Here is a 27,694-nt window from a genome sequence, read left to right as displayed (position 1 = left end):
CTGACTCAGGAGTTACAAAGCTGCAAATTGTTGGTCACTGAAAGGTGTGTTGGTAGGAAAGTATAATTAATGCTTACCTTGTTCTCTTTTATGTTTTCCTAGGTGTCTGGTGTAGGTATAATATATATTTTAGAGATTGAATGTTGGGCAAGTTGGAACTGGTCTGGCCCAGTATGGCTAGTGTTCTGAATGCAGAAGTGTAAGGAGAGAGGTGTAGTGATTCCAAGGTCTGTGCCTTGCAAAGTGGCCAAAAAATGATATAAGTTTTCTGTCTCTTCTGTCTTTGTTTTAGGAACTAAATAAATTGTTGAAATAATTTAGAAAGGTCTGTGCCCAATCATTGTTGGTTTTGACCAAAGAACCCATAGATCCAATTATTGTTTTCCTCTGAAATTGTGGCTCTTATGAATATGTGTGTGTGTCTTTATGGAATTACTGGTAAGAAAAGAATATTGAATGACTCCTGAAAAAATAAAGGTGAGCAGTAAAGGCAAGTAATGAAAAAAAAAAAAAAGAAAAAAACAGTTAAAAAAATGTAAAACTACTATTTTACTAACTACTATTAATAGTAATTAGGATTAATAATAACTATTAATTACTACAAATTAACCTGACACAACATATGATTGTACAGTCTTGCACTGCTTAAAATTACTATTGTAGGCCTTGCTTGTGCTCTGAAAATAATGCCTTGAATTTGAGTGATGCAGCCTCATGGAAGAGAGCTGTGATGTAGTCCTTTTTCTTTGTGTTTGGCATAGCATTAGTAAGAGGCCTTTTTTGTGGACAGTCAGCTCAGACAGTTGCTGCCAACATTCTCAGTACGTTCTTAACTTTTAACTTCCCTTGTTTGAGACAGAATTTAAGTAGAATTCCAGAGGCAATTTTTTTTCTCTTGTCTTACCATTAATTTTATTATCTGATTGATTTATTGGATTGTTACTACAGAAGACTGAAAGTATACAGTGAAATTTGGTTTCAGGCTGAAATTTACTAAAAAACTATCTAATGTTTGTTGGTGGAGGAAATATCCTAGGGGAAGGCATTACAAGCAAATGGCACTTTTTATATAGGACTAACTTCAACTGCCAAGGAAGAACGTGGTCATAGCAAAAAACTTGTAATTGTACTCATAGAGAAATTTGCAAAATGTTCTCATTGATAATTAAAATAAAGGCTATAATTGGTGTAGTTAATGTGGATCAGGGATTTCATCAATCGCTATCTTATTTGTAGTTTTAGCCAAAGTATTTAAATTAGCATAAAGCACAGTTTGCTGTTATAGTAAAACATTAAACATGCGTTAGTTTACTCCTTGGTTTTTAGAAGACATAATTGATTGCTATGTCATATCTCTTTGCTGACATAGTGAGGAAAGAAGGATCAATTGTTGTCAAAAATACAGACAACTGTCTGTTATGTAGAACAATGGAAAATACCAAGGTTCCAGTTCCATTGGATTGCTCATCTCTCTGCTAAAGGATGTGCCAACTGAAGTGCAGCATTGGGCAAGAGTGACCAGTGTGGGTTTGTGAGCTCGGGGCTTGGCAGGAGCTGAAGGCTTTGGAGAGCTGTACCAGAGAGCTGGTACAGCTCCAGTAGAGCAGGCAAGGAACTGAAGCAGTGGAGTCCTGGAAGTAAACTGCCTCCATGTGGTCTGTTTTGTGTGTCTCTGGACTGTGCTTATCAGCTGCTTTCAGTCTGAGGAACGCAGTGTAGGAAACTCAGGCTCTGAGTTTCCTAAAAAAAAAAAGCAGTTCTGGTGCTACAGAGTTGAGACTGTCTTTGGAGCAGAACAGCTGCTGTGTGCATAGACTGCAGTTTCAGAAGACTGCCTTGGTCTGTGATGGTTCATGCAAGGCATTGAGTTCAAGTGTCTTACCTGAAAATCACAAATCTCTATGACTGTTAGTCATAAGCATGAATTGGAACAACAGCAGACTGAAGGGAAAATGAAGTGATTGGTGATCAGCTGGTATATCTTGGTACTAGATGTTAGCATGATGTCTATCCATCATTTTTGATATTTCTGTTGATTATGAATGCTTTTTCTAATCAAACAAGTTTTCTGATAGGTTTTAGAGAGAAGAGGTAATGTCCCTCTATCTGAGAGAACATACAGAATAGTAACTAACTTCCACTTAGGATTTCCCTATACTGTTTTGCTCTTTACTTGCATCAGGCCATAGAGCTGATGTGTTATCATTTCAGTTGTATATATGTCAGTGTTGATTTTCCTCAGAAATACTTTGGGAGCACATAAACATAGAATTTTGCTTTTCTGCATTTTTGTTTGAATTAAGAAATGAATTAACTGTAACCTACATCAATTTGTAGGACACAAACTCATTCATAAGAAAAACTATCAACTTAGATATGAAGAATCCTTGTAATTTGTGGAGATTAGATGTTTTACTTTGTCTTTGTCTTTGCAACTTTGCCAGTGCTAATCTAGATAATGAATCTTTCCTGGCAGAGAAGTTTTTATAGGAAATCTTTGGTTCCTTTCATAAAACTAAGTAGTCTAAGACATTCCCTGAAGGATGGTATTTACTGCTGGGCATATTTTGTGTTTTGTAGATGAAGCTGTAAACATTAGATGAAGAGCAGGGATGGGAAACAAAGTTTCTGTATTATTCTATGCCCATTGTCCTACTTTTTGGTTAGTAGTTAAAAATGCTGGGACATTCCTTTATGCTCTTCAGTTCTGAGCTGATGTATCAGTGTTTAGATAATCTTCTATTGAGCTGCAGTGTAAGGCCCAGTTTCCTTTAATGCTTTTATTTATTGTTATCCTTACTGTAATTAAGCTTTTGTGGGGGGACAAATAGAGAGGGAGTCTATTTTTTTCTTCTGACATTGAATATATTTCTTCTCTATCTCTTCTCTCTATTTCTTTAGTCTTTACCAGGGACTATTGTCCTATTCAAAAAATTTGGAAGAAAGAGTCACAGTGGCTTCTTTGAAATTAACTTTGTTTTAGCACTCTTTATAGCTGAAAAGAAACAGTGAAATATTCCATCCAAAGCAGAAGTAAGAATGGGAATATAGAAGTTTAGTGATTATGATGACTTTTTAAATCTTTCTTGTTGAGATGTAATACATGAAAGGAAATGCAAGACACAGCTCTTTAGTGTCTGAGATGGTGATAAATTCAGTTGTATCTGACTCTGCAAACAGTGAACCAATGCTTCGGGTATTCATATCCTATTAAACTTTATAGTTCAAATGGAAAAAAATCTATTGATAGTTATACTGCTTGTGTCATATTTTGTGTGCATCTTTATGATGTGATAAAACAACCTCAAAATATATTTGCTTATTAATTAAAATTAATGGTCACAAGTGAACATTAGAAAATTAAAAGGAATTAGATACAACATTGTTAATATATGAGTTTTATTAAGTATAGGGATTTTTCATACATTTAGAACAATACAAAGAGGTAATACATCAATGTCTTTGCTAACAATTAATTTTTTTTAAAAATTTGTATTTTGATTTATTTGTACTTTATTTATCAGAGAAAGCAACCAGTGAGATGAACACTGCAGAGGACTGGGGCCTCATCTTAGACATCTGTGATAAAGTTGGACAGTCACGCACAGGGTAAGTAACTTCAGGAATTTCCTCCCCAAACGTTTTTAATTCTGTTACTTCAGTCTCATACCCAGGTGAGAGGAGTGAATTTTTTGTTATCTTCTACAAACTTCTACAACAGCTGAATTTAACTTAAATTGATTACAAATAAAAGGAAAGTGTATGGGGTTTCTGCTGAAATATTTTGCAATCCTTGCTTTGGATATACTGGCTGATGTGTTAAAATTAGGACTTGTGTAACTTGTGTACAGCAGCTTTCCGCCAGTGTAGTAGATAAAATAAATTGATATGTTTTAGCAGTATCCCTGTAAACCAGGAAGCTTCATGAGGCATTTTTCTTACAGAATCATAATCTAAGTTGGAAGTGACCTCCAGAGGTCATCTAGTCCAACCCCCCCAGCTTCAAACAGGTCTAATTAGATCAGGTTGCTCAGGACCGTGTCGAGTCTTGAATGCCTCCAAGGTCAAAGGTTCTGCAACTTCTGTGGGCAGCATGTTTCAGTATTTAACTAGTTCTACTTACTAAGTAAGGAGATAAAAAAACCAATCTGTTTGCAATTTTTACAGTTCCAACTTGTTGGTTGCATCTTGCCCTGTGACTCTGCAGCTCTAAGAAAGGATCTGGCTGCATCTTCTGTGTATACTCTGATTAATTGCTTGTTGAAAGCAGTAAGCCCCACTTTTTGGCTGCCTTTCTCAAAGCTGAAAGTGCCTCTCTCATCTTTTCCTTGTATGTGACCCCCCTTACTGTCCGGGCAGCTATCTATTTGACTTAGGGCAGTGTGTAAATAGCCTTCTTTCTCTGGGGAGCACCAAAGTGGACAAAATGCTCCAGATGCAATCTTACAAGTGCAGAATGGAGGGAAAGGGTCACTTTCCTGACCTTGTTGGTTGTGCTGGCCCATAGTTTCAGCTGGGATGTGGCTGGTTGTCTTAGCTGCCAGGCTGTGCTGCTGACACTTCTCACCCAATAGAACCTGCAGATAATTTCCTGCTTTTCATGTGGTCAGCTCCTGGCTTCATTGAAAATGCAGTACCTTATCCTTGTTCTTATTGAACTTCCAGTGTGCCCATTTCTCCAGCCTGTCCAGGTCCCTCTGAACATTATCCATGGCCTCTAGTGTACTGATATGTTCCCCTTCAACTTGCTCTGGTCCGTAAGTTACTGAGAGTACTGTTGTTCCCAGCAGAAATCCCTGAAGGATACTGCCTGCTAGCTGGAATTTGCGCTACAGGTGACAACTCTTTGAGCCTAGGAGACCAGTTTTCCACCCACTTTTATCCAGCCCATATTTCACTAGCTATGTGATAAGGACACAACAAAGGCTTTAGCTATATGTCAAATATTTGCTAAAACCAAGGGATAAAGCATCTGCTGCCCTCCATTGTTCTCACCATCAGACCACCAGTGTCTTTGTCACAGAAAACAACAAGGCTTTGTGTTTCTTCTCCTTGTTTTCAGAAGCTATTCTCTGCCAGCAGGGCTTTGGAAAATGTACATTTTGGAGATGTGACACTAAATTAATCACATCTTAATATGGGCTGCTAATGTTTCATGTTTGATTATTTACTGAGCTCTTTCATAGAATTTATGCCTGAAATTACTTTTTGGACAAGAAAAGATAAAGTATAATTTGAACTAGCAACTAAAAAATACAGTTTAAACAATTCCAGAGTATTTATAGTGCTTTCAGTCAGTGTAGTATTAGGACTTGGAAATGTTTAAAATACACCTTTTTGAAGCATTTCTTGTAAAAATTTAGGGATGGAACAAACTCAAGAAGAAAGTTTTGCTACTGATGCAGTGGAAGGCTTCTCTGAGAGTGACTTGGATTGCCTTGTTAGAACTGCTAGAAGCAGTATGAGATGCCAGACAACACAGTCCCACCTGGGACTTTTGTTCCTAAGGACAGGTTTGCAAATAATCTTATTCCTTGGGATTAGAAATGGTCTCTGGAGGAGTACATAAAAATAGCACAGTATATTGAGACTTCTCTGCTGTTGTGTATAACTGTAGTTAAGATAACAGCTGGCAAGTTGTTAATAATGTTTCATATTAGTCTTTATATGTAAAATTGCATTTCTATTCCTTGAGCACGCTGATGCCAAGCTTGTAACAGGAATTATATTATTGAATGTTTCAGTATTCTATTTAATCACTGAAAGCCTTTCCACAGATGAAATTTAGTCTCACAGCAACATAGCCTGAACAGTGCTCAAATCTGTGTAGCTGCAAGAGACAGCAGTACAGATAAAGCTAGAGATCTGGTAACAAATTCCTGTTAGGATTTCTGAGATTTGTTTGTGTTGGTTTTGGTCTTTTTCTTTTGTGTATTTGTATTTTAATCTTCTTCTTAATAAAATTGTTTTATAAAATAAAAGTGGGACTTTAACCTTTGTAGTATTTATCCTGCTTGTTATAGGCTGCCAGCTGACTTGTTGCTTAAATTCAGATTCTTTTAAAACTTGCTGAGAGTGGGTTTTCTTTGTTTTTAATGGATTATGTCGTGCAGTAGTAAGGTAAAGCAATACAATGTTTCCCATTAAGAAGTTTAAATGAGATATGCTTAGCTGTTTGAAATTCTCCTGTAGTTTAAGTTCCTCTTACAAGGATGCAAGTCTTCTTAACTGGGATTGGCTTTAATTTTTTAACCAATTCTGCTCTAGCAGAAGCTGTTTGTTACTGTTCTTGGCAGAAGTTTAGATTACAAAAATCTCTCTTTTGTGGATTTTCTTTGTAGTAGTCTACAAGCTCCATTGCATCCTGCAGCATTCTAGATGTGGATTGCCTTACACCTGAAGCCACAGGAGCCTAGAAAAACACTTATTCATTAAGTAGCACTTCTGGTATAGCACATTGTCTGCAAACTTGTTGGCATCTAGATTAATTGTTGGAAACCTGTTATGCTACAAAGGTGTTGCATTTTCTCATAAGATAAATTAGTTCCAGTTCCATAACATAATTGCTACTGTAATTTTTTATGTTGTAATTCTCTCCATACCGAGAATTACAAATTGCTGAAAATGTTATCTTGCTTACTTTAATCCAAACAACTAAAATAGATTTTTAGCAAGTTAGAATTCCATTGAATCCCTCTCTTTGACTACTTTCTTGGTTTTTTGTGAATTTTGAAATCAGAGTTGTTATTAGAATTTTTATAGAAAACACAGGAAAGACAGAAAATATGTCATATTTTAAACAGTATGATTTGTTTACAATAGCCTATATGAAATACTACTCTATGTAATACAGAATTAACATTTTCTGCGTGCTTCACATATCAGGTTCTTAGATGATCTAAAATTTGTCTAATGATGAGACAACACTTTTTTTAATCTCTGAATTTCCATTAGGAGATCATACAGCTCAGCAGTTGCACATCACATTGTTTGCATCCTGTTTTTTTGCCAATATTAGCTCAATGAGCAAGTTGCCTTTTCAGCATAGAAACATGATTAAAACAAAGGTTTTACTGTTAGAGGCAATCCTTTCTGCCTCCTGGTTTTGTACAGCATTCTTTAAAACTTGTTAATTTTAAAATTTTTTAAAATTTTAATCACATGGAGTGATTCTTGAGGCCGTCCTTTGCAGGGCCAGGAGTTGGACTTCAATGATCTTTGAGGGTCCCTTCCAACTCAGGATGTTCTATGATTGTATATTTGACTGGCATTTTAAGTCTGACTACAGGAATGGTATCGATTTTTGCATAGTGTTGCTTTTCTACAATGAAAATGCTTACAAAACTGAAGCTATAGTTTATCATCTCAGAATAAAATAACAATATGAAATTTGGATGGTTCATTAAACAGAATAAAAGGAAAAATTAATGGACAGGTATGGTATATTTTAGCAAAGATGCCCCCCCTTCTTCACTAATTTCAGTGCTAGCCAATCGGGTTTGCATCTGGCTTTGAGACACTTGTACTGTTTATTTCATGAGACATACCAGACTACATTGAAACTTTCACAACCTCAGGTTTTTTCAAGAAAAGTTACTTAAAGAAAAAAAAGATGTCTGAAAAAAATGGAGTCAGTGGCTGAGAGGCTGCACCAAGTGTTGAGAAAATAGAAATGTTCATTGCAGTGCTCTCTGTTGGGGGTGGGTATTGGCAAATTGTCTTTGAGAAATGGTTTGTCCATATTGCTGCTTGCTTAACTTTGTCTTGATTCCTTAGGGATTAATCACTGCCTCAGCAAGTCAGTGTTCTGGTTAGCTGTTTCTTCTTTGGTTGTTTTTGTGCTTGTTCATGCAAGAGAGAGCAGCAAACTTGCTTACTTGATAGTTTTCCATTGTGTCTTCCATTTTTCCCCCTCACATTACACAATCTCAGTAGCATTTTACATTGTAATTGCAGTGTATGTCTCTTAGGCTGACCAGGAAGCTTAATGACCAGCCTGTTTCTGAAGCTGCAAGGAGGAAAGCTGAGTCCCACAGAGTTACCTTAGACTGTAAATGAACAATAAATTCCTGAATATATCTGAAATGTTTTGTGCAGAGTAGTATTTTATATTGCAAATGCTGCTAATTGTGTCCTTGTTAAATATAATATAATCAGATTTTTTTTCTGCTTTCTAAAACTAAACCTGAAATTCATTGAGTATTTTCTAGATGAATTGGTTTATGATACCATATGATGCCACATATGATACATAGCTTCTATTATATCTTGCCATATTTTCACCCTACTTATTTGTTATAACTACTCATTGTGGTGCCTCTGAAATTATCATCATTGGAGTGGACCTGTGGCCAAATATTTGTATAGTACAATTTGGAAAGATGCCTAATAAGTAGACAGAATTCTACACTCATAGAGTGCATGCTTTCCTCTGGTTTCTGCATAGTGCTTCTCATAATTTACGCACTAAATTATATGATGAATTAATTAGAAGTAAAAATAAGAATTACAGGCCTGTCTAGAATAGGTCTTCTTACTCTGTGTGACTAAAGATCGGTACACCTGGATTATTTTCCTATCTACATGTAATCAAAATTTTTCTTATTTTAAACATTTGAGTATTTAAAAACATTTAACACTCAAGCATTGATCATTTCTTTTAAATATATAAACAAGTAGATTGTACTTGAGACATATGGATGATCATTTGGCTTTGAGGCTTTCTTATTACTTTTAATATGACTTTGGATTCCTTTGTAAAAAACATCATAGGCTAATGATCCTGTTCCTGAACTGCTAAGCTCTTGATCCTGCACCCTGCCTTTATAAATACTGGCTTCACAATGGGCAAGAACTTTTTTGAGCTTGCAATCATATCACATTGTTAATCCTACTCATAAACTAATGGTTAAAGAAAGCAGTTATTTCTAACAATTTTAGCTTGTATTCTTTCTCAACTAAAGTGAACATATGAGAAGTCTTGGATAATTAATGGATAAAAGATAGTACTTGCCTTAAAGCCTTCATCTGTAATAATTGGTATGTGAAGGTATACACTGAATGATATGTACTTGTGCTGGGTGACAGCACTTTCTATAATTAGTGCCACTAAATATGAGGTGGACATATCTGTAAAATGTAGACACTGCCAAATATAGTATAGCCAAGCAGTGATGTAACTAATACCTGAGTTTCATGTTAGTTTTTGGATATCAGTTCAACAGAAAAATACTTTTGCTTCCAAAGACAACCATGCTATAAATGTGTAAACTCCATAAGTGTGTAAAATCTCTTAGTTTAGATTTACCTTCTCTTTTCCTCCTTCTTTACTTACCCTCTTCCAGGGTTATCTTTCCAGGGCTGTTCAACAGATAATGATTTTATGCCCTTGAAAATTCCTACTTCAGCCTGGCTCAGCTTTCCACTACTTTATAGATAGGAACAAAGTGTCAGAAAGCAGAAAGTCACATACATTTTAATATGTTAAACTTTCTGAAGTCCCCTTTCAAATTCTTTGTTGAAGTTGCTTTTCATGTTATTTCTATCTACCACAAGGTAGGTAAGACTTGAATTCGGTATTTAATTGTTTTGTAACTTTAATGTAGATTGTCTAACAGGTTTTTTTAGAAATTATTGGTTCATTACATGTCTTCTTTATTAATGTTATTCTGTAGATTAAAAGAGACTTTGAAGAATATGGTGGTAATTCAAAATATAAGGGTGTTGATAAATCAGTATGTAAAGAAATGTTCTTACATAAATATGTGAAATATAGAGGAGTAGATGCATGGGCTACAGAGAATTCCAGTTCTCTAATTGTAAGGGATTTTATGCATTTCTGGAATATTTACAGTAATTTGCTCTATGTACAAGAAGTAATATAAATTACTGAAAGGTTTTGATAATTAAGAGAGATACAAATCCTACAGATAGAAATGGCTACAACTGTTTATGCTGTTTAATTTATTTTTAAATGTCCTTGTTTTAAATTATAAGCTACTAAATAATTTACTCACGGTGTTCAGGAGATCTTGCTGTCTGTTAATGTTGCCAGCATTGTCATGTGTGCAGTAGGAAATGTTCATTCCATTCCATAGTTTTAAAGCTGGACTGTGTTTTTCAGGCCTAAGGACTGCCTCCGCTCTATTATGAAGAGAGTGAACCATAAAGATCCGCACGTCGCTATGCAAGCATTAACAGTAGGTTCTTTTTCATGTAGTTCATTTTCTTCCTGAAATGTTATATTGCAAAAGAAAATCTCTAAGTTTTAATCTTTCTTTCATTAGCTTCTAGGAGCATGTGTATCAAACTGTGGCAAAATCTTTCATTTAGAAGTCTGTTCAAGAGATTTTGCCAGTGAAGTAAGCAATGTGTTGAATAAGGTAATGTATTGCATTCACTTTTATGTTTCACTTGTAAGTGAAATTAGGTAGTGAATTGGGATAATCTGAAAGTGGAATGGAATCTACTCTTAGAGGACTGGAAAGAAGGGGGAGGGGAAGGAGGGAAGATTACTGTAAAGACTGTGGCTCTCACAACTTCCTGAATGCCACTTCATACTAGTTAACATAGGTATTCTGTCTGGGGGAGGTGTTGCGTGTTAATTTATAAATAAGCTACTATATTTTCACTTTAAATAACATCAGTAAAACATTAAATACAAATATGATGAAATGGAGATAGAACAGGGGGTTCTATGTAATCTTATTTTACTTTATTTTGGGCCTAGCACATACTGTACTGGCACAAACACAATGCTGATGTATTATTCTCCCTTTCTAATAAAGACTGAGTGCTAAACTTGACTACAAAGTAAGGTATCTATGTTTTATATTGACAGTAACATGCAATTACTTGAAATTAAGACCAGATTCTTACATCATTTAACTAGTTTCTACTGTCCATGCAGGGTCATCCAAAAGTTTGTGAAAAGCTGAAAGCCCTTATGGTGGAATGGACTGATGAATTCAAGAATGACCCACAGCTTAGTTTAATATCTGCTATGATAAAAAATCTTAAGGAGCAAGGAGTTACTTTCCCAGCTATTGGTTCACAGGTATATTAGATTTTTGTGGTTGTTGTCAAAGTGTGTCACAAATTCTTTTTATCCTTAGCTCTGTATTTTACAGTTTGTAGTCTTGAATTCTAGAATGTTTGGCAAACAAAATGAGAGCTACCTTGTCTTAATAAAACTTTTCTTTGAGGAGTGAAATGGTCTAAATTATTTTAGATTTTTATGTAGCAGATGAATACAAAGCAAAATGGTGAACTTAATGCACTGTCAGTTTTTTCTTGGATTCATTTTTACATCTTTTACTTTTGGCTAGGCTGCTGAACAGGCAAAAGCAAGTCCAGCTCTAGTTGCCAAAGATCCTGGTACAGTAGCCACCAAAAAGGAAGAGGAGGATTTAGCTAAAGGTGAGTGCATTTATTTGCTGACATGATGCATATTGATTTATTTAAATGAACAGTAGTCAGTCTGTATGTGTTACTAATGGTTTCTTCAACAGTCAACCCACCAAAGTCTATATTTAAAGAGATCTGTGTCTCAAACCATATCTGCATGAGTTTCATAGTATTTGTCTCCACACTGCCCCGTCTTAAATATGATCCATTTTTTTCTGCAAGCTTGAGCTGAGTTTAATATGAGTGAAACTTCTCTGCTCAGTCAAGCTCAATTGAAAATGACCCAGAAATATGAAATTATTCAAGGAATGATAGGGAGGGAAATAAAGGAAGGGGCAAATTTTTGCTTGTTTAAACAAAAATGATTTTGTTAATTATGAATTAAGGAGGGCCTTTACTGTGAAGGTGACCAAGCCCTAGCACAGGTTGTCATGGGATAACCATGATAACCTGGTTCCCAAGGATATCATGGTGTCTTTTTTCTTGGAGATAGTAAATAGTTGTTGTTGGCAGTCAGCTGTAGTGACCCTGCATGAGCAGGGGATTGGACCAGATGACTTCCATAGGTACCTTCCTACCTCAGCCAATCTCTGTAAATCTGATTCTGTGAATCCAGGCTAAGGGCTTCTGTCTAACAGAGAACCAGTGTGCACTGGAACAGATGTGTCTTTTTAATGTTTCAAGCAATCTGGAAAAGTTCAACATGGTGTAAGATGTAAAATAAGAATGTAAATATTTTACATTGGTTCAAGGTTGTAACAATAATATACTTTGTGGAGTTATTATATTTGTTCTTAAATGCTATTTAATCATCCTGTCCATGTTGGAAGCCTCAGTAAATCCACAGACAGAATTCTGCTCTCTTTGTTATTTTCCATTAATTCTAAGAGAAAGACACAAAGTCATTAAAATGGAACAGGAATAGAATTATACTAAAAGTTTTCACAGAATTAAATTTTCATATCCATCAGCCCATTTTTATAGGGAATTTTCATCTGAGTAACTCTTCTTTTGTAGCTATTGAGCTGTCACTAAAAGAACAAAGGCAACAGCAGACAGCACTTTCCAGTTTGTATCCAAGCACCTCAAGCCTTTTGACAAACCACAAACATGAAGGCCGAAAGGTTCGTGCAATCTATGATTTTGAGGCTGCTGAAGATAATGAACTAACTTTTAAAGCTGGAGAACTTATAACTATACTTGATGACAGGTAAGTTATATAGAAAGCCTACTAGAATTATGTTAAACTGTAAAAATGTATTAGAAAAAATTATATCTTCTATGTAGAAGCGTACCTTGAAATGCAATGGATGGAAATGTATTTTTGTATTAATACTTTATTTTGTTATCTTCTCAATTTTTTCCAAATAAATGTATTTGCATAAAATTTCCTTATAAAGATTTCTGCATATATGCAAGTTATATTCATGTGCTAGTAATATAAAAGCCTTTACTGTGCAATTCCTAGGAAAGTTCCATGTGAGTATGGGATTTCTGATGTATGGGGTCTTTACTTATTTTTTTTAATCTTTAGTGATCCAAATTGGTGGAAAGGTGAAACTCATCAGGGTATAGGATTGTTTCCATCTAATTTTGTAACAGCTGATCTTTCTGCTGAGCCTGAAATGAGTAAGTAACATTACATTTATATATATATATATATGTTTAACTCTGCCATGGCTCATGGGTGATTTCCTTCCCCTTATGATAGAGTTCAGTTGCAAGTGAATGTGATCATTGAAGTAAAAGTGAGGAGCCCTTGCTATGCTATAACAAACAACAGTCAGACCAAGGTTGCCCAAACTGTCTCCTGCTGAAAAATGCTGTTATCTGCTGCTGCCTTTGTCAGCAGCTTCTTTGAGACTCATGAAATCACTCCATTGACACCTAGACAGACATGGACAACAGCAGCTTTTTTTCCAAATGGCCTTTTTGTCCAGTTGCAATGGTGCGTATCTAATTGAGGTGGAACTGCAGGCCCCATGGCAGATAGGACTTGGAGACAGATTACCAGTGCTCAAATAGTTCAAGAAACCTACCTATTGTAGGTATGTACCTGTGCATAGTGGACAGAGGGATTTTCTGCATGCAGCTTATTTATATCCATCCAATCTACTTTAAATATTTAATAAAAATATGAAATATGAGATAAGACTTCAAGATTTCTGTAAATCTCATGGGTTTGCAAGATTAATCTTCTGTGCTCTCAATTTGAGGGTGCTAGAAGTATGAGCAGGTCAGCAGAATTATATGCTGTACCAGTCATTTGTGCTATCTAATAAGACTAAGACTATCTAATAAGAGTCATATTTGGCTTTTTTGCTAAATATAGAGCTTTTTTGTGCTAGTCTCCACTACATAGGAATGAGATACTTTGCAGATAGGATTTGGTGAAGAAGGAATAGAGAATCTTGAGACCTTTTCAATTGTGGACTTTGCTTTGGAGAAAAGAAGGCTCAGTTTGTCATAGATGATTTTATCAGTTTAATCTTAAACTTGACTTGGTAGCCCTATTTTTTCCAGTCAATCTTTCTGAGTCTTTTATCCTGATAACCTTTTAATATATGTTATGTATAGGGAGACTATGATAAAGCCATTTACTTGCTAAAACATATTTCTGCTGAGCTTGTGTGAACTGATCTATTTTTTTATAATGTGATTTACAGATAAGAAAATTATTTAGATCTGTGGCTTTCAAATGTCAATAAAATACTAATTTTTAAAATTTTCACAGTAGAGATTTCAAATGCAAGGAACCTAAAACCTATACTAGTTGTATAATATTTATGTCATTGTTTATTTTTTCTTTTGTAAAATTAAATCTGGCTGTTTATCTTACAGTGAAAGCTGAGAAGAAAACAGTGCAGTTCAGTGATGAAGTTCAAGTAGAGACAATAGAACCTGAGCCAGAACCAGTTTATATTGATGAAGTAAGCATGGCAAAAATCCTGATTGGTATAAAATGCACTGCTGGGACATTTAAATATGTGATGTTTAACCCTTTCATCTCATACTTCAAAAATATGATAAAAAGAGCATGGAAAGAGAGTTTTCATTAAAGTAATAAATAAAATCTTCAGTATTCTCTTTTGTTTAAGAGTCTTGAAGTTTTTAGGAATTTGTTAAACTGAATTTGCAACTGCATTCCATTTAGGGCCCTACTTGAGGGTTGTACATCTGTTTACCTCCAAGCTAGAATCATAGTGCTGAGTGGTACATCTACTTTCAAATTTTGCTTAAAGTACTTCAGGATACCATAGAGATACTCATCTTGACTGCTCACTTAGATTTATTTCCAGTGTAATCATCACTGTCTACCCTCAGACTGAAAGATCTCTTTCTGTTCCTGAAAAGTCTAAAATTCTGTTCCTGTGTAAGTAATATTTAGTAAGATATTTACAATCTCACCACGGTGATCCTGTAAGGTTTCCAGGAACATTCAGTCCAGGAAATTTTTCCCCCCCTTTTTTTTTTCTTTTTTACCTCAACCTGGGTTCTGTCATTGTTTTTTTGAAATGAGAAATCAGTTACTGTCTTCCTGAAGTCCTATTTAAATCCCACCTCAAAAACTCTTCTTCCCGGGAGATACTTAGTTTGTAACCTGCTGATATAGATTATCTGAGGCCTGCCTTGAGCTTTCAGCCTTCCAGCTTTTGTTTTCTGTGAGTCCATTGTTGATTTTCAGTGTCTTCTTTTGTTTTTGAATTGGCCACAGTATAATTTTTAAGGAAGTAGTTAATTTGACTTTTCCCAAACTTTCCATGGTTTAAGGAGGACAAAGCATGGTTTTCCTTTATACAACCTATATAACTCAATGTGAAAAAGGCTATTTATTTGATAGTACTCAGCTAATAAATGATGAAAAAAATTTACATATTATGTTTTTGGTACTTTACCAATATAGTTCAGTCCAAGACATATTTTTCAAAGACTTTATGCCTGTTTGTTTTCTAACCTTTGATGTTTTTATTACAAAAGGGTTGCACTTAAACTCCTTACTTAAACTTAACTTATTCTGAAGTAAATCCTGAGATGCCTCCAAACATCATCTTAAAACAACACTTCATTATATTGGTAATGACGTGGCTCATATGCTGAATAGGCCTCATGCACTTAAAATTTCTTTTCAGTGAATTTGAAGTACTTTCTCAATGTCTTCTGTCAAAACATTTCCACTAATCCCACTAGGTGGTGGTATTGCATATGTAATATCTAGGCTGGAAAAATAGGAACTGCTCAGAAAATAATGCATGTTTAGAAGGACTTCTAGGAATAAAGGAGTATTGTGTACATTCCACTTGTTACAACTATTTTTTCTCATTTAGCATTTTTTGTTCAAGCATCTTCATTCCTGTAAAGTAGCATATATAATTTGCAATTTTTTAAAGTTAGTCTAGTTGATTCTGAAGTGCCAAGAGATCAAAATGGCTGTTGTGAACAGCTGCTTTAATTTACTATTCTGAAAGTGCTAATTCCCTTGCTGCCACATTTGCCCTAATAATATGATTTGTGTTCCAGGATAAAATGGACCAACTCTTGCAGATGTTACAAAGTGCTGATCCATCTGATGACCAGCCAGATCTCCCAGAACTGCTTCATCTTGAGGGTAACAAAAAAGAATGAATTTTTTCATTATTGTTTTCCTCACTGGTAATTTTCTGTATCAATGCAGATTGAAACTAAGCTGAAACTACTTCAGTTTCGTGTGCATGAGAGAAGCATGCCTGAGAAAAGTACCTGAGCCATAATTATCTTCTCACTTCTTGTTTCCCACATCCATGAGACCAAAGTCAAAAATATTAACTTAAAACAAATCTACTTTTCTCTACTGTTTCCTAAATTATTTTCCCTTTTCAAGACACATAAATACTCATATTCATTCATAATTTTTTTCCTTCACAGGGTAGCACAGCATGAGTGGCAAAAGGAGTGTCAGGAAGATTCCATGAGAGGAAGCAGAAATACTAGAGAGACTTAGAATAGACCTGTGGGTGTCCCACATGCCTTTCACTTGCATGTGTATTTCTGGAGGAGTTGCATATTAACAAATAACTCACAGAGTGCTACAAATTATCCTACTCTTTGAGTCATTGTTTAGACTACCTCTTCTTAGAGACATTATAGATCATTTTACCTAGGCTGATAGATGCACCAAAATTTTTAAGTTTTGGATAAGGAAGAAAAGAAACTTCCCAATTACAAGACAGAACATAGGCTTAAAGTGACAATTCAGATGACACCAGACTTTGTTAAGAAAATGGCAGTTTCTACATCTATCTAGAAGTTAATAATTAATTAGGTTTGTAAACTTTTAGATATCTCCCATCTTTCCACACCCATCTGGTTCATCATGTCTGTAAATGAATCCTGTTTCAGAAACTCACATCAGCAACATGTCTACACATATTCTAGTTCCACTGAAACTAAACAGAGGTAAAAAGAAACATGACTGGTTTTATTCTTTCAAGTCCCAAACATAGCTATAGAGGCTGTTGTCTAAGAAGCAGATTGCCTGTATCTGATCCAGGACAGAGGCAGAGAAATTAAAGGTATGCTTGTCAACCAGCCTACAGATATGGCTTACCTTAGGAGTTGCTTCAAAATACACTGTGAGATCATTAAAGCAATGCTGAATTTTATATTGAACCATGGGACTGCTCCTGGAATCTGAAGGCAGTAGTATGGTCAGATGATTACTCCCCAGCTACCTGCAACAGCACATGTCAAACTTATGGCTACATATAGTTCTACAATGCTAATTCAAGATTACTTGCTCTACACTTAATTAGGCTTTGGTGAACTACTGGTTTTGGCATAGGTTCTGAAAATTTTGCTGTAGATGTGTTTTGAGTTCTTGGTTCCTACCAGTGGTGGCAGATGCTGATCAAAGACATTTGTGACTGGACATGTGGATGGCAGAAGAAAACGAAGTGGTTTTCTATCAAATGTTGATCAGCATCTGCCACCACTGGTAGGAATCAAGGACTCAAAACATATCTATAGCAAAAATTTGACAGAAAAATCACTTCATTTTCTTCTGCCATCCACATGTCCAGTCACAAATGTCTTTGAACTGGAGAGCTCATCCTAATGTGTTCAGGAGCCCAGAGTTTGTAGTTGGCAGCAGAGCAGTCATCATGTTAACAGACATCTAAGCAATCCTTGTGATGCCTTTTGTCACACTTTGTGCTATACATAAAAGCAGGCAGAACTTTGACAGCTTTTACATCTTTGCCCAACATTTCTGCCAATGTATTTCTGATCCCAGGTTCAAAGAAGCAGATGGGTACCTCTCATACAACTCCTCTTGCACCTGGAGTTGCCTTCAAGGAACTCAGTAATGATGTCCTTTCACTTGTCATTGCTCAGATGTTTTCAGGGCCTTCTGCATTTCTAATATCCTAAATTTTCCTTTCAGCTTCTGTGTCTGTTTATTTTACATTTGACAAACTCTGCCTTTCTGCTAATTAGCCATGGTTTGCTTGGCAGGTAGATGAGCTCCATGTCCTTGTGCTGAAAGGAGGCAAGGGGTGTGCATTTTTGTTTATTTTAATGCTTTTTCATTCTGATTCTGAAAAATTTTGTGTTGTTTTTTGCACATGTCACTGGTTTGAAAGAGCCCCTTCCCCCAGTTAGAATTCTAGTGAGACTAATGTGCAATTAGTGTCTTTGATGTGCAGATGATTGAATCATTGCAACCAGTGTTCTCCTTCATTGTTTTCATAGTCTTCTTGTAGCAAAATTGGATGAGCACATGATCTAGGTTGCAGTGCCAAATCTTCTTTCTTTAAGAAGAGATTTCAATTCATGTGGACCTCTAATGCAAAATAGTTTCAGTTTTATACTTCCTGGATGTTAAATGTACTTTGTTTAATTTTATTTTTATTTTTAAATATATTTTTAAAATTGTACCAGTACTGAAAACTTTAGCTGGGCCTCATTTTTGAGTTGTTCATGATGCTACCTCTGTTATTAAAAATTTTTTGACATACAGCTTATAGTAATGAACTAAAACAAAATTGGACAAGCATCTATTTCTATCTAATTTTTTTATTGCTTTCTGACTTTGCAGTATGGAAACGTTTATTACTCTGATATATTCTAATGTGTTTCTGTTCTAGCAATGTGCCACCAGATGGGACCTCTCATAGATGAAAAATTGGAGGATATAGACAGGTAAAAAGAAATGTCATGTGCTTTGACCGAAATTAAAATTCATTCTTAGAAACCAGAGTTATTATTTGATAATATTGTAATTTCTATGAATACTGGCAAAGAAAATATGTGTATTTATTAGTAGTTTCTCTGAGAAGAGGTCTGAAGATTTTTTTCCCATAGTCACATAACAATTTATAGTGTTATACCATTTGACTTTCTGTCACTTGTCAAGCATCAGTTCACAATAAAAAAAGTTACTTAACACACTTAATGAAATTACTCTATGTTGTCTGTCTTATAATAAAGTTATCTAAATTGTAAAATGAATGTATTATAACTGTAATATATATTTTCTAGGAAACATTCAGAACTGTCAGAGCTCAATGTGAAAGCAATGGAGGCTCTTTCTTTGTATAACAAATTGATGAATGAGGACCCAATGTATTCCATGTATGCAAAACTACAAAACCAGCAGTATTACATGCAGTCATCTGGTGTTTCTGGCTCTCAGGTATGGATGTAGCCTTTAATAGCCATTGACCTTATCAAGTTCACACTGACTGAGCAGTGTTTTCTCTTAGTTTTTTTGCACAGTATGTAAAAAAAGAAAAATGAAAGCGTTTGTTTTCAGCTACAAGCTTTGGATGCTCTTCTTTTGTGGGTTCTAATGCATTTGGTGTTTTACTGCTCAGTTCCTTTTGATCAAGGAAAAAGCCCATCCTGGGCTTTAAGTTGCATAAAATTAAAAAATAAAACTGCCAGGACTTTGCATAGTGGGTCAAAGAAAATAAGCAACAAAAGGAGTACAATTTCTCCCTATCTACTCATAGATAATTCAACATGAAAATGATGCTCTGAAAGAATTACCATTTTTAACTTCAGCAATTTAAATGCTAAGTGCTCTTTAGTGATCTTTAAAAAAAAAGGAAACGAAAAGATTTGAGAAGTCTTTAAGTTCTAAAGTCAGATACTAAATAGCAAATTTTTTTGTATTTTATTTCTAATACTGCTTTATTTAACTTCCTAGGTTTATCCAGGGCAAACTCAAGGTAATGCATATTTGGTGGCAGGGAGTGCACAGATGGGCCCCATTCAAGGTTACAATCTTCCTCCAGAACAGCTCCCTTCTCTCAGCCAAGGCACAGTTACTCCATCTGCCAGCTCAGTAATTCCTGGTCAGCCTGCACAGACGTCTTACACAAAGTAATTTTAAATATTTTTCTATTCAAGTTTAAATCAATTTAAACAGAGACTCTTTTTTAAATTACAGGAGTATAATAAACACAACTGAATGATACTTTAGTGCAATCACTTCCAGAGTGCTTTTTATTGGTGTCATGTATTTGGTAAAAATTCCTGACAAACTTAAGTTTTTTATTGGTTTTTTTTTTTTTTTTTTAATTTTATATAGTTTTAAATTTTCTGTATACAAAATATGTAATTTATGTAGCTCTATGCTTTTTAGTATAAACCAGAGAAAATGATACAGACATTATTTAGTAGAATTAGTAGTAACTTTTAATATAGTTTTAATGGTGAAGATTATATGCTGCTCTGGCTGGCTCTGCATAATTTCTGAGTGTAAATTCTACTGCTTATTTGTCAAATATCTTACTACAGAAGAATGGGGAGAATTCTGCTCATTTTGGGAAAGAAGTGAATGGGCAATGAATACTGACTAAAGCTTATACAGCTTGCCCAAATAAGGAAGCTAAAAGAGGCTTTTTACATTGGCTGGATGGCCAAAGATGCAAAGTTTTGGTTCAGTTACCTATATTGTGGAAAGATTTGTGGGTTTTTGTTAATTGCTTTTTGTTTGTTTGGGTTTTTTGGTTTTGTTTACTCTCTATGGAGAGTAATTTTATTCTAAAAAGTTGGGAGACACATCCATCTGAGTTATTAAAGTATTTGTTAGTCTTTGTCCCCAGAGGTACTTATTTGGGATATCAAAGCATACAATGATAAAGTGAATTTCTGCATATTCATCTGACTTATTTTGCTATTTAAAACAATTTGTTGGGTTTTGTTTTTTTTCATGAATAGATTGGAAGATAGATGGTACTCCGTGTTGCACCTTAAAATAAATCAGAAGTACAGATACATGGTCTAATTTTAAATCCATGGGGAGTGCCTACTGTATGTTTATATCTGAGGAGTGTGTTTGAGTTTTAATGGGAATACTCATTGGCTAGTTTAAAACATGCAGTGTGTCCAGAGTTAGAAGATTTTTGTGTGTATAAATAGAACAACTGAAGAAGCAATAAAGTTTTGCTGTTCTGTTGGTAAATGGTTTGTTAATTCTACTTTAAATATGTTTTCTCTCATTTTTGTTGTTTGGTTTTTTTTTTCAGTGCAATGGTTGGTTCTGTTGCTGGAAGTACCTTCTCTAACCAGCCTTCAGTGTATAGTCCACCACCTGGTACTGTTGATGTTGCTGCTTATCAGAATGCTGGAACTAATATGCCCCAGGTGCCAAACTATAACTTAGCATCCACAGCTCTGCCCCAGACAGCAGGCAGTCAGCAAGCACCTCCACAACAACCACAGCCTCCACCACCTCAACAAGCACAGCACAGTTACTCACAGAAGGCTCTGCTATAGGATCCAGGACTTGTGATTCCTAATCTTCTTTAACCTCTGCTAAAGGCGGTTGGCGATTCTATGAGTTCCTTCATTTAATCTCTTAAACTTTGTTTATCCTCAGCTTAATAAGAATCTCTCTTGGTGAACAAGTTCAATTTGCACTGACTTTTTAGGATTTTTTTTTTAATTTTGCGGAAGAACTGATATATTTAGGAAATTTAATTCCTTTTAAAATGCCTAAAATTGGTACAAGATTATTTATGTATGGTTAAATTGGCTAGTTTGTGAAAACTCAACCATGGCAAACTGTTGTGGCATATATGTTATGTACATATAGTGTGTGATTGCAGTAGTGCCCATTTCGTATAATTATGGTGGTCATGCGAATATATTTAACACAATGTTTAAAAATAATTTGCTTTACTATTTTATTTTAATCATGAACTGACAACCATATTTCATAGTTTTGTCTAGTTTTAAGACAGATGCAATGTCTTTTTCCAGTGCAGGAAAAACAGTAATTCTGCATATCATGGTTACAATTACAAGCTAAGGTCTATATATGAATTGATAAACTTATCTAAGTTTCACTACTTCTTGAATTGAACACAAGTGTATCATGACTATTAGATAGCTTATCTACCAAAGTAAACTTGTTAACTAGTAAATAATTTGGGGGGATAAAAGCAAATTATGATTCTGCTTTGGACATAATTACTAACTTAAAACTACTATTCAGAGGCTGCTAAACATGTAATGGGACCATGAAACAGAACAGCATTTTATCATGAGAAGCATGTAATTTATTTTTCCAAGTTGTTTTTTAAAATGAGAACCACAACTGTATTCTATGTGTGTTGGTAGAGATTACACCAAAGAAAGACAGAGGAATTGATTTGAAAGAGAAACAATGGAGTTTTAAACTGGAACACACAGCATGAATTACACTATTTTATTCAAGTTTTCTTAATTAGAACATGGAGAATTGTGGACATGTAAATCACTTTGCTGAACAAACCTTCAGGGCTTCATTATATCTCTTGTGGCCTTGCTTAACAATTTGTTCTGTTTACTGTTCTAACACAAACACTTCTGCCTTAAATGTCTGTTTCAATTTCCAGTTGTACCATTTGAGTTTATTAGCCCTTTTATAATTTGAATAGTTCATGAGGCATCTCATCTAAATCCACTTTTAGGTTACTTTAAATTCTCTTCTGCAGCAACATGCATTAGCCTGTTTTAAACCCTTGTGTTCCTCAGTAACTTAGCCACATGGCTTTGTAAATCATGGTATTTTCTTTCTGTGGATGAGGTGCTGCAAAAGAAATGTGGTAATGGAAGGCAGCATTTCAGGTGTGCTTGAGCAGAGTTTCTTGTACAAAGACTGTTGTTAATTTGTGTTTGTATTCCATCTTGTAATGCATCCTGGTTTCATCTTTTCCAGCAGCTCTACTTTCCACTAGAGCAATACTGGGTGGCTTCAACATCAGATCTGGTTTTAGTCCTGTGTGTATGTCAGAAGTTGTTTGTTATGTGTACTATATTTTAGTGTGATGCTTCTGGAATTAAATGTTGCAATTGTACATTATACTATAAAATGAGCTCTGTTATGCCATGTACTCCTGCATCTGTTCACAGTTACCTAACATGCCTTTGTTTCACTATTTTAATTGACATCAGTGTTTTGCCAGATACTTTAAGATGACTGCTTTGCATAACTTCTGACTGGGGCGGTTACAAAACGTGCCCATGGTTGATCTTTTCCCGTTGTGGATGTTCTAGCCAGCTGCTTGATCTAATGCTAGGATTTTCACATATTTGTTTTCTCTAAAATTTTTAAGCATCCCTGCAAACTGTCATTAATTATTTCAGTGCTTGGTGTCATCACAAAAGACTGTGAAATTTGAAAGGAAATACTAAAGAAAAAAATAATAATCTGACATACTGTGTCATGGATGACTTTTTATGGATCGAAGAAGTGATGTTTTTAGAAAGAACTTGTAGTATAATTTAGATAGTGTTCTCTGTGTGCATTAGGTATCTTATTCCAAAATCAGATAGTCAATGTATAGAAATGTATAATTTATACACAAAAGTGAAAATAATTTTTTATTCCATTGTTCTTAGTCCCTAATTCAAGGAGAAGCTTGAAGCATCAAGATAGTCTTTTTGATATTAGGTTTTCATATGTTGTGTCACATGTTCCCTAATAAGGGTATGTGGAACTTCCATACAGAAATGACCCAAAAAATATACATTTTGTTAGTAAATTGTCATTGTTTTTAAAACTTTTGAAGTTTTTCATTGATTTACAGAAATGCTGGATCCTGGTTTCTCATTTGAACACTGAACCCTTACGTTCATCACAGTTTTTCTGCTCTCCAACTTGCTTATTTTGGTCATTCATCCATTTTTATGAAAATTAAAATCACCTTTCATGTTCATAATGACAAAAAAACCCACTTGCTAAAATTCAGTGCCCCTTTAAATTCAATATAATGAAAGTTGTGAAAAAAAGATAAACATTTTCTATTTTCCTCCATACTTTAATAAAAGTCACTGCTCTAAGGTATCTCCTGAGGCAGGCTGGGAATTTTAGTTGACTTTGAATCAGAGTTCATTGTCTGTAACTGGTGGAGTAGGTCACTAGAATTTTAGGTTCTGAGTCTTAGTGTTTCTGTTGCAATCTACATTTTCCATTTCACATGCAATTTTTTGATTAAATTGAATTTGGAGCTGTATTACTTCATGTTGATTTTTTTAATCAGAAAATGTCTTTCTGCTTGGTTGTGCCCTGTATGCTTGATACTCTGAAGTGATGCCTTCTCCTACTTTGCTAGATGCTGTCACTGTATGAATTCTGCAGTCATCCTCTAATATTCTCTCTTACAGCTTAGAAATGATACTTCAGTTCACCTCCTCTCTGCTGGTTTGTTATCATGAACCTGGGGATGCCATTGCTGTTGCTTCTCTGCCATGATTTATTCTCAGATTCCTTGTTCCTGCATTGTTTTGACCAAGTTCACTTATGTTCTACCTTATTATGGTGTTGAACACTGAAATGTTAGTGAGCAGGGGAAAGCACACGTACAGCTACTGTGTGGAAAAGCTTTTTAGCAATTAAATAACGTGTCAGAATGTAAACTGTTTGAAAGTAAGGAATCGTTGGAAATGTTATTCATGTTCCAAGAGAAGACCTGATTTTTGAATGTCTTGTTTCTTTACATGTAAATTGTTAGTTTAAGGCTAAAATGTCTTCCAGATACTTTGTATAACCCTTTTTTACTTAACCCTTTCTTTAAGGAATACAAAAATACTAATTAACTTCAGAAGGGGCATTTCAGTGTCTTGGTTGGCATGAATTGGAGCAAACTCTGGAAAGTGCCTTCTGTGTGTTTCACTTTTATGAGCAAAGTTTTTCTAGCCATGTGTATCATCTCAATTTATGTGGGCACGACAATGGTATATGATTTACTGTAAAACCTCCCAAGAAAAATACTGGGGTACTATGTTAAAATTTTCTGTATTGACATCATGGCAGTGTGTTCCAGAGTGTGCAGGAACAGTCACAATATATTTGCCCAACTCTGTTTAGTAACTGGTGCTGTGTAGATGTGTCTGTAATGTCATTGGCCAAAGCACATAGCAGTAAAAAGGAGCAAAATGTAAGAATTCCTGCATGTTTCAACAGGTGTGTAGCAGCATACTGCCCTCACGTGACAGTATTTATGTCGAAATACTGTTCATGAATTTTGAGGCAGGGAGAACTAAATAAATTTGAGCTTCAGAAAATTCTGCCAGATTGCAAATGGTTAGATGTAACAGAGATGGATTTGCTTTTAATACCATATACATATTTTGCTGATCGACTCTAGGCTGCTACTATAGTTCTCTGATTTCCTCTAGATGGCAGGAGCATCAGATTTACACTGGAGAACTGCTTAATACCTCATTCTCCAATTTTTTTAGTAATTTCTCTAATATCACTTTATTTTTCACTCATATTTCAAAGATATCTGTGCAGTCTTTATATACAAAGGTCTTATTCCTTCTCTGCTGGGGTTCACAGAATGAAAAAGGCATCTCTAGTTAGAGCAGCTACACTGGCACTTTGAATTACACAACTGCACCTTCCTTTGGAGAACATGTATGTATCTGTTTTGAAGAGCAAGGAAGCATAATTTTTCCAGTTAAGAACTGCAAGAGTTATTTTTAAAGATAAAGGTGGAATAAAAGTTACAAAAACCTTCATTGCCAACAGCAGGCAGAATCATTTTTTACTTTGTTATTCAACCTTAGTAAAGCTGATCAACTCCACACTACAGCTACTCCTTTCTCATTTTCAGCTGCAGTGAAGAATATTGACCTTCATACATACACTGTCCAACACCATAGGAAAACATGGAGAAAGCCTTGACATTTGAACTTTTGCTTCAGTATGTAAAAAACACTACGTACATTTTTGAAACCTTGTTTCTTAAATTAGGATGGTTGTGTTTAAAAACATTCCATTTGCTACTATGTAAATTGCAGATCTAAAATTACCTTTTCATGCTGCTTCCTTGGCAAAAAGGTGGTAGCAGTTTTTGTTCTATCCTGCATGTTCTTCTGGAATCCAAATATTTTTTGTCTATGTCATGAAGAATAAAAACCTGCTGCAGTCTGCTTTGGTTTTAATAAAGTGTACACAGTAGCAAAGTGCATTTTTGTTTGGCTTTGTTTGTTTTGATGCTCCCTTTGATGTTGGCATATGTATATATTTAGATATACTGCACCGTTGTACAAGAATTGTTTTAGTAAATAACACTATTTGTAAAAACTGTTAATTGTTTTTGGTATGAATGCAAAATATTAAAGTTGGAGTATTTAGTTCATTATGTTGCAAAGTCAATTTATAAATTTTACAGAAGAATATTCTGAAAAGGACTTCTTTTGCTGGAAAGACTTGGAGATACAATAAGCAAGGTCTGTTAAAAGTACTTACATTTTCTGGTTTTAGATCGGGTGGAGGTGGGCTCTTTGTTCTGGTTGGGGAGGATTTGTAGGCTTTTTGTTTTTGTTTGATGCTTACACATAAATTACATTATCTTTTTAAGCACAGTCTCTCATTGATTTCCTTCAGCTAACCCAGATAATCCATTGTAGATGTTATTTTGAGTATGCTGCATGTCCTCTATCTGTTGGTAAATATAGCATCAGTATTTTAAAGAGATTTTAAAGAACAAATGGAAACAATTGTGTCTGTACTGTCTGATGTATATATTTGGTTACAGATGAATAAGCTGATTCTATGGTAGCTTGACAGTTTGGTAGCTTGACAGTTCATTCCATTTCTGATGACAGCAACACAAAGTAGTGTAGAACCTGGTGTTTTGATCAATGTGAAATGTCTTGAAGATCAGGCTAAAACCTGGTTTATGAATCTTAAAGTGCTGTCAGAATTGAAGCTTAATAGACTTGACAGCTGTATGCTGCGTTCTTAAAACAATGATAAGCATTAATTTCTTGCCTTAATTGATGTAGACACCATGCATGGGACTTTGGGAGCAGTGGGCAGCAGTATCAGTTTGCCTGTTCTTAGGGTGTCTTCCTAAAAATGTGAGGCAAACCCCTTAGAACAAGAGGTTATGTGGATTGTGGGTTAGTTCAGTAGCATAACTTGTGTCTTTCAAGAGAATGTCTATTCAGTTGATAGAATTAAAAGTTCTGCAGATTGTGTAGAAATGAAACTTGTTCTGTTTTGGATCAAGGAGAGGCAATTAATGTTGAGTTTTCTTTACTGCCTATCTCTTAGGTAAAAAGCATTTCTGTTGGGATGCCTATGATAAAAATAGATTTTGGGAGTTTGTTTCATAGTATTTAAAGTTTATTGTAAAATCTGTTGCCATGAACCTGGGCAAGAGATAATATAAGCATGAAGTTGTGTTTGAGGAGCTGGAACCATCTCTTAAACTTTTGAAGAACTGGTTCATATATAATCTCTCTTCATAGCACTCACTTCATATCATATTTATGAAGCTGGAGACCTTAATGAATTGTCTTATTACTCAAACTAGTTTTTGAAATCTTATTCTACTCTGTTGCAGGATAAAGATTTTTCTCTCTCACAATATTTTTAAATTCAAATTTAGATTATTTTAAGTCGAGTCTGTTTTTGTTGATACTGATTGTGATCTGTGTTTTAAATGAGAAACGAGAATTAAGCCATTATGAGAGAACCTGTGGGAGAACTCCCACTAATTAAGGCTGATTTGTACTTTTTAAAATTCACATCAACCCTGGGACTGTACATGGGCAACACGCACTAATGCAGATAATCCCATAGGGCTAAAAAAGACAAATGCAATTTTAGCATGCAATCTTCTGATATAATATATATGGAATGTGGTGATTGTGTCACCTAATATTTTGCTTTGACTTGGCTTAACCCTGTTCAGCATGGGTTTGAGTCCTTCTGCGTGCATCTTTGATTGCTAACAAACAGTGCAGCTTGGTGCCTACGCCCCATGTTCCCATGCTGGTGACACCCACTGCCTTAGCAGGTGGA

The 27,694-nt window shown here is 35.1% G+C and overlaps 1 protein-coding gene across 1 annotated transcript in view; it reads left to right on the top strand.

Annotated features, from left to right (window-relative positions):
* Window positions 1–26,021, top strand: part of STAM (signal transducing adaptor molecule) — a 33,052-nt gene extending 7,031 nt beyond the window's left edge. The window contains exons 2-14 of the mRNA XM_036405992.2: window positions 3,525–3,609; window positions 10,124–10,199; window positions 10,287–10,382; window positions 10,910–11,056; window positions 11,328–11,418; window positions 12,424–12,616; window positions 12,941–13,035; window positions 14,248–14,336; window positions 15,925–16,012; window positions 18,528–18,582; window positions 18,922–19,075; window positions 19,592–19,767; window positions 20,916–26,021. Coding sequence (XP_036261885.1) covers window positions 3,525–3,609; window positions 10,124–10,199; window positions 10,287–10,382; window positions 10,910–11,056; window positions 11,328–11,418; window positions 12,424–12,616; window positions 12,941–13,035; window positions 14,248–14,336; window positions 15,925–16,012; window positions 18,528–18,582; window positions 18,922–19,075; window positions 19,592–19,767; window positions 20,916–21,165 — 1,595 coding nt within the window. The 3' untranslated portion in view covers window positions 21,166–26,021. The remainder of the gene's footprint in view (window positions 1–3,524; window positions 3,610–10,123; window positions 10,200–10,286; window positions 10,383–10,909; window positions 11,057–11,327; window positions 11,419–12,423; window positions 12,617–12,940; window positions 13,036–14,247; window positions 14,337–15,924; window positions 16,013–18,527; window positions 18,583–18,921; window positions 19,076–19,591; window positions 19,768–20,915) is intronic.
* The last annotated feature ends 1,673 nt before the right edge of the window (window positions 26,022–27,694 follow it).

This window comes from Molothrus ater, chromosome 1, assembly GCF_012460135.2.
Source record: "Molothrus ater isolate BHLD 08-10-18 breed brown headed cowbird chromosome 1, BPBGC_Mater_1.1, whole genome shotgun sequence".
Classification (NCBI taxonomy): domain Eukaryota; kingdom Metazoa; phylum Chordata; class Aves; order Passeriformes; family Icteridae; genus Molothrus; species Molothrus ater.
Note: the sequence above shows the minus strand (reverse complement) of the source record. Positions and strands in the feature narration are given on the sequence as shown.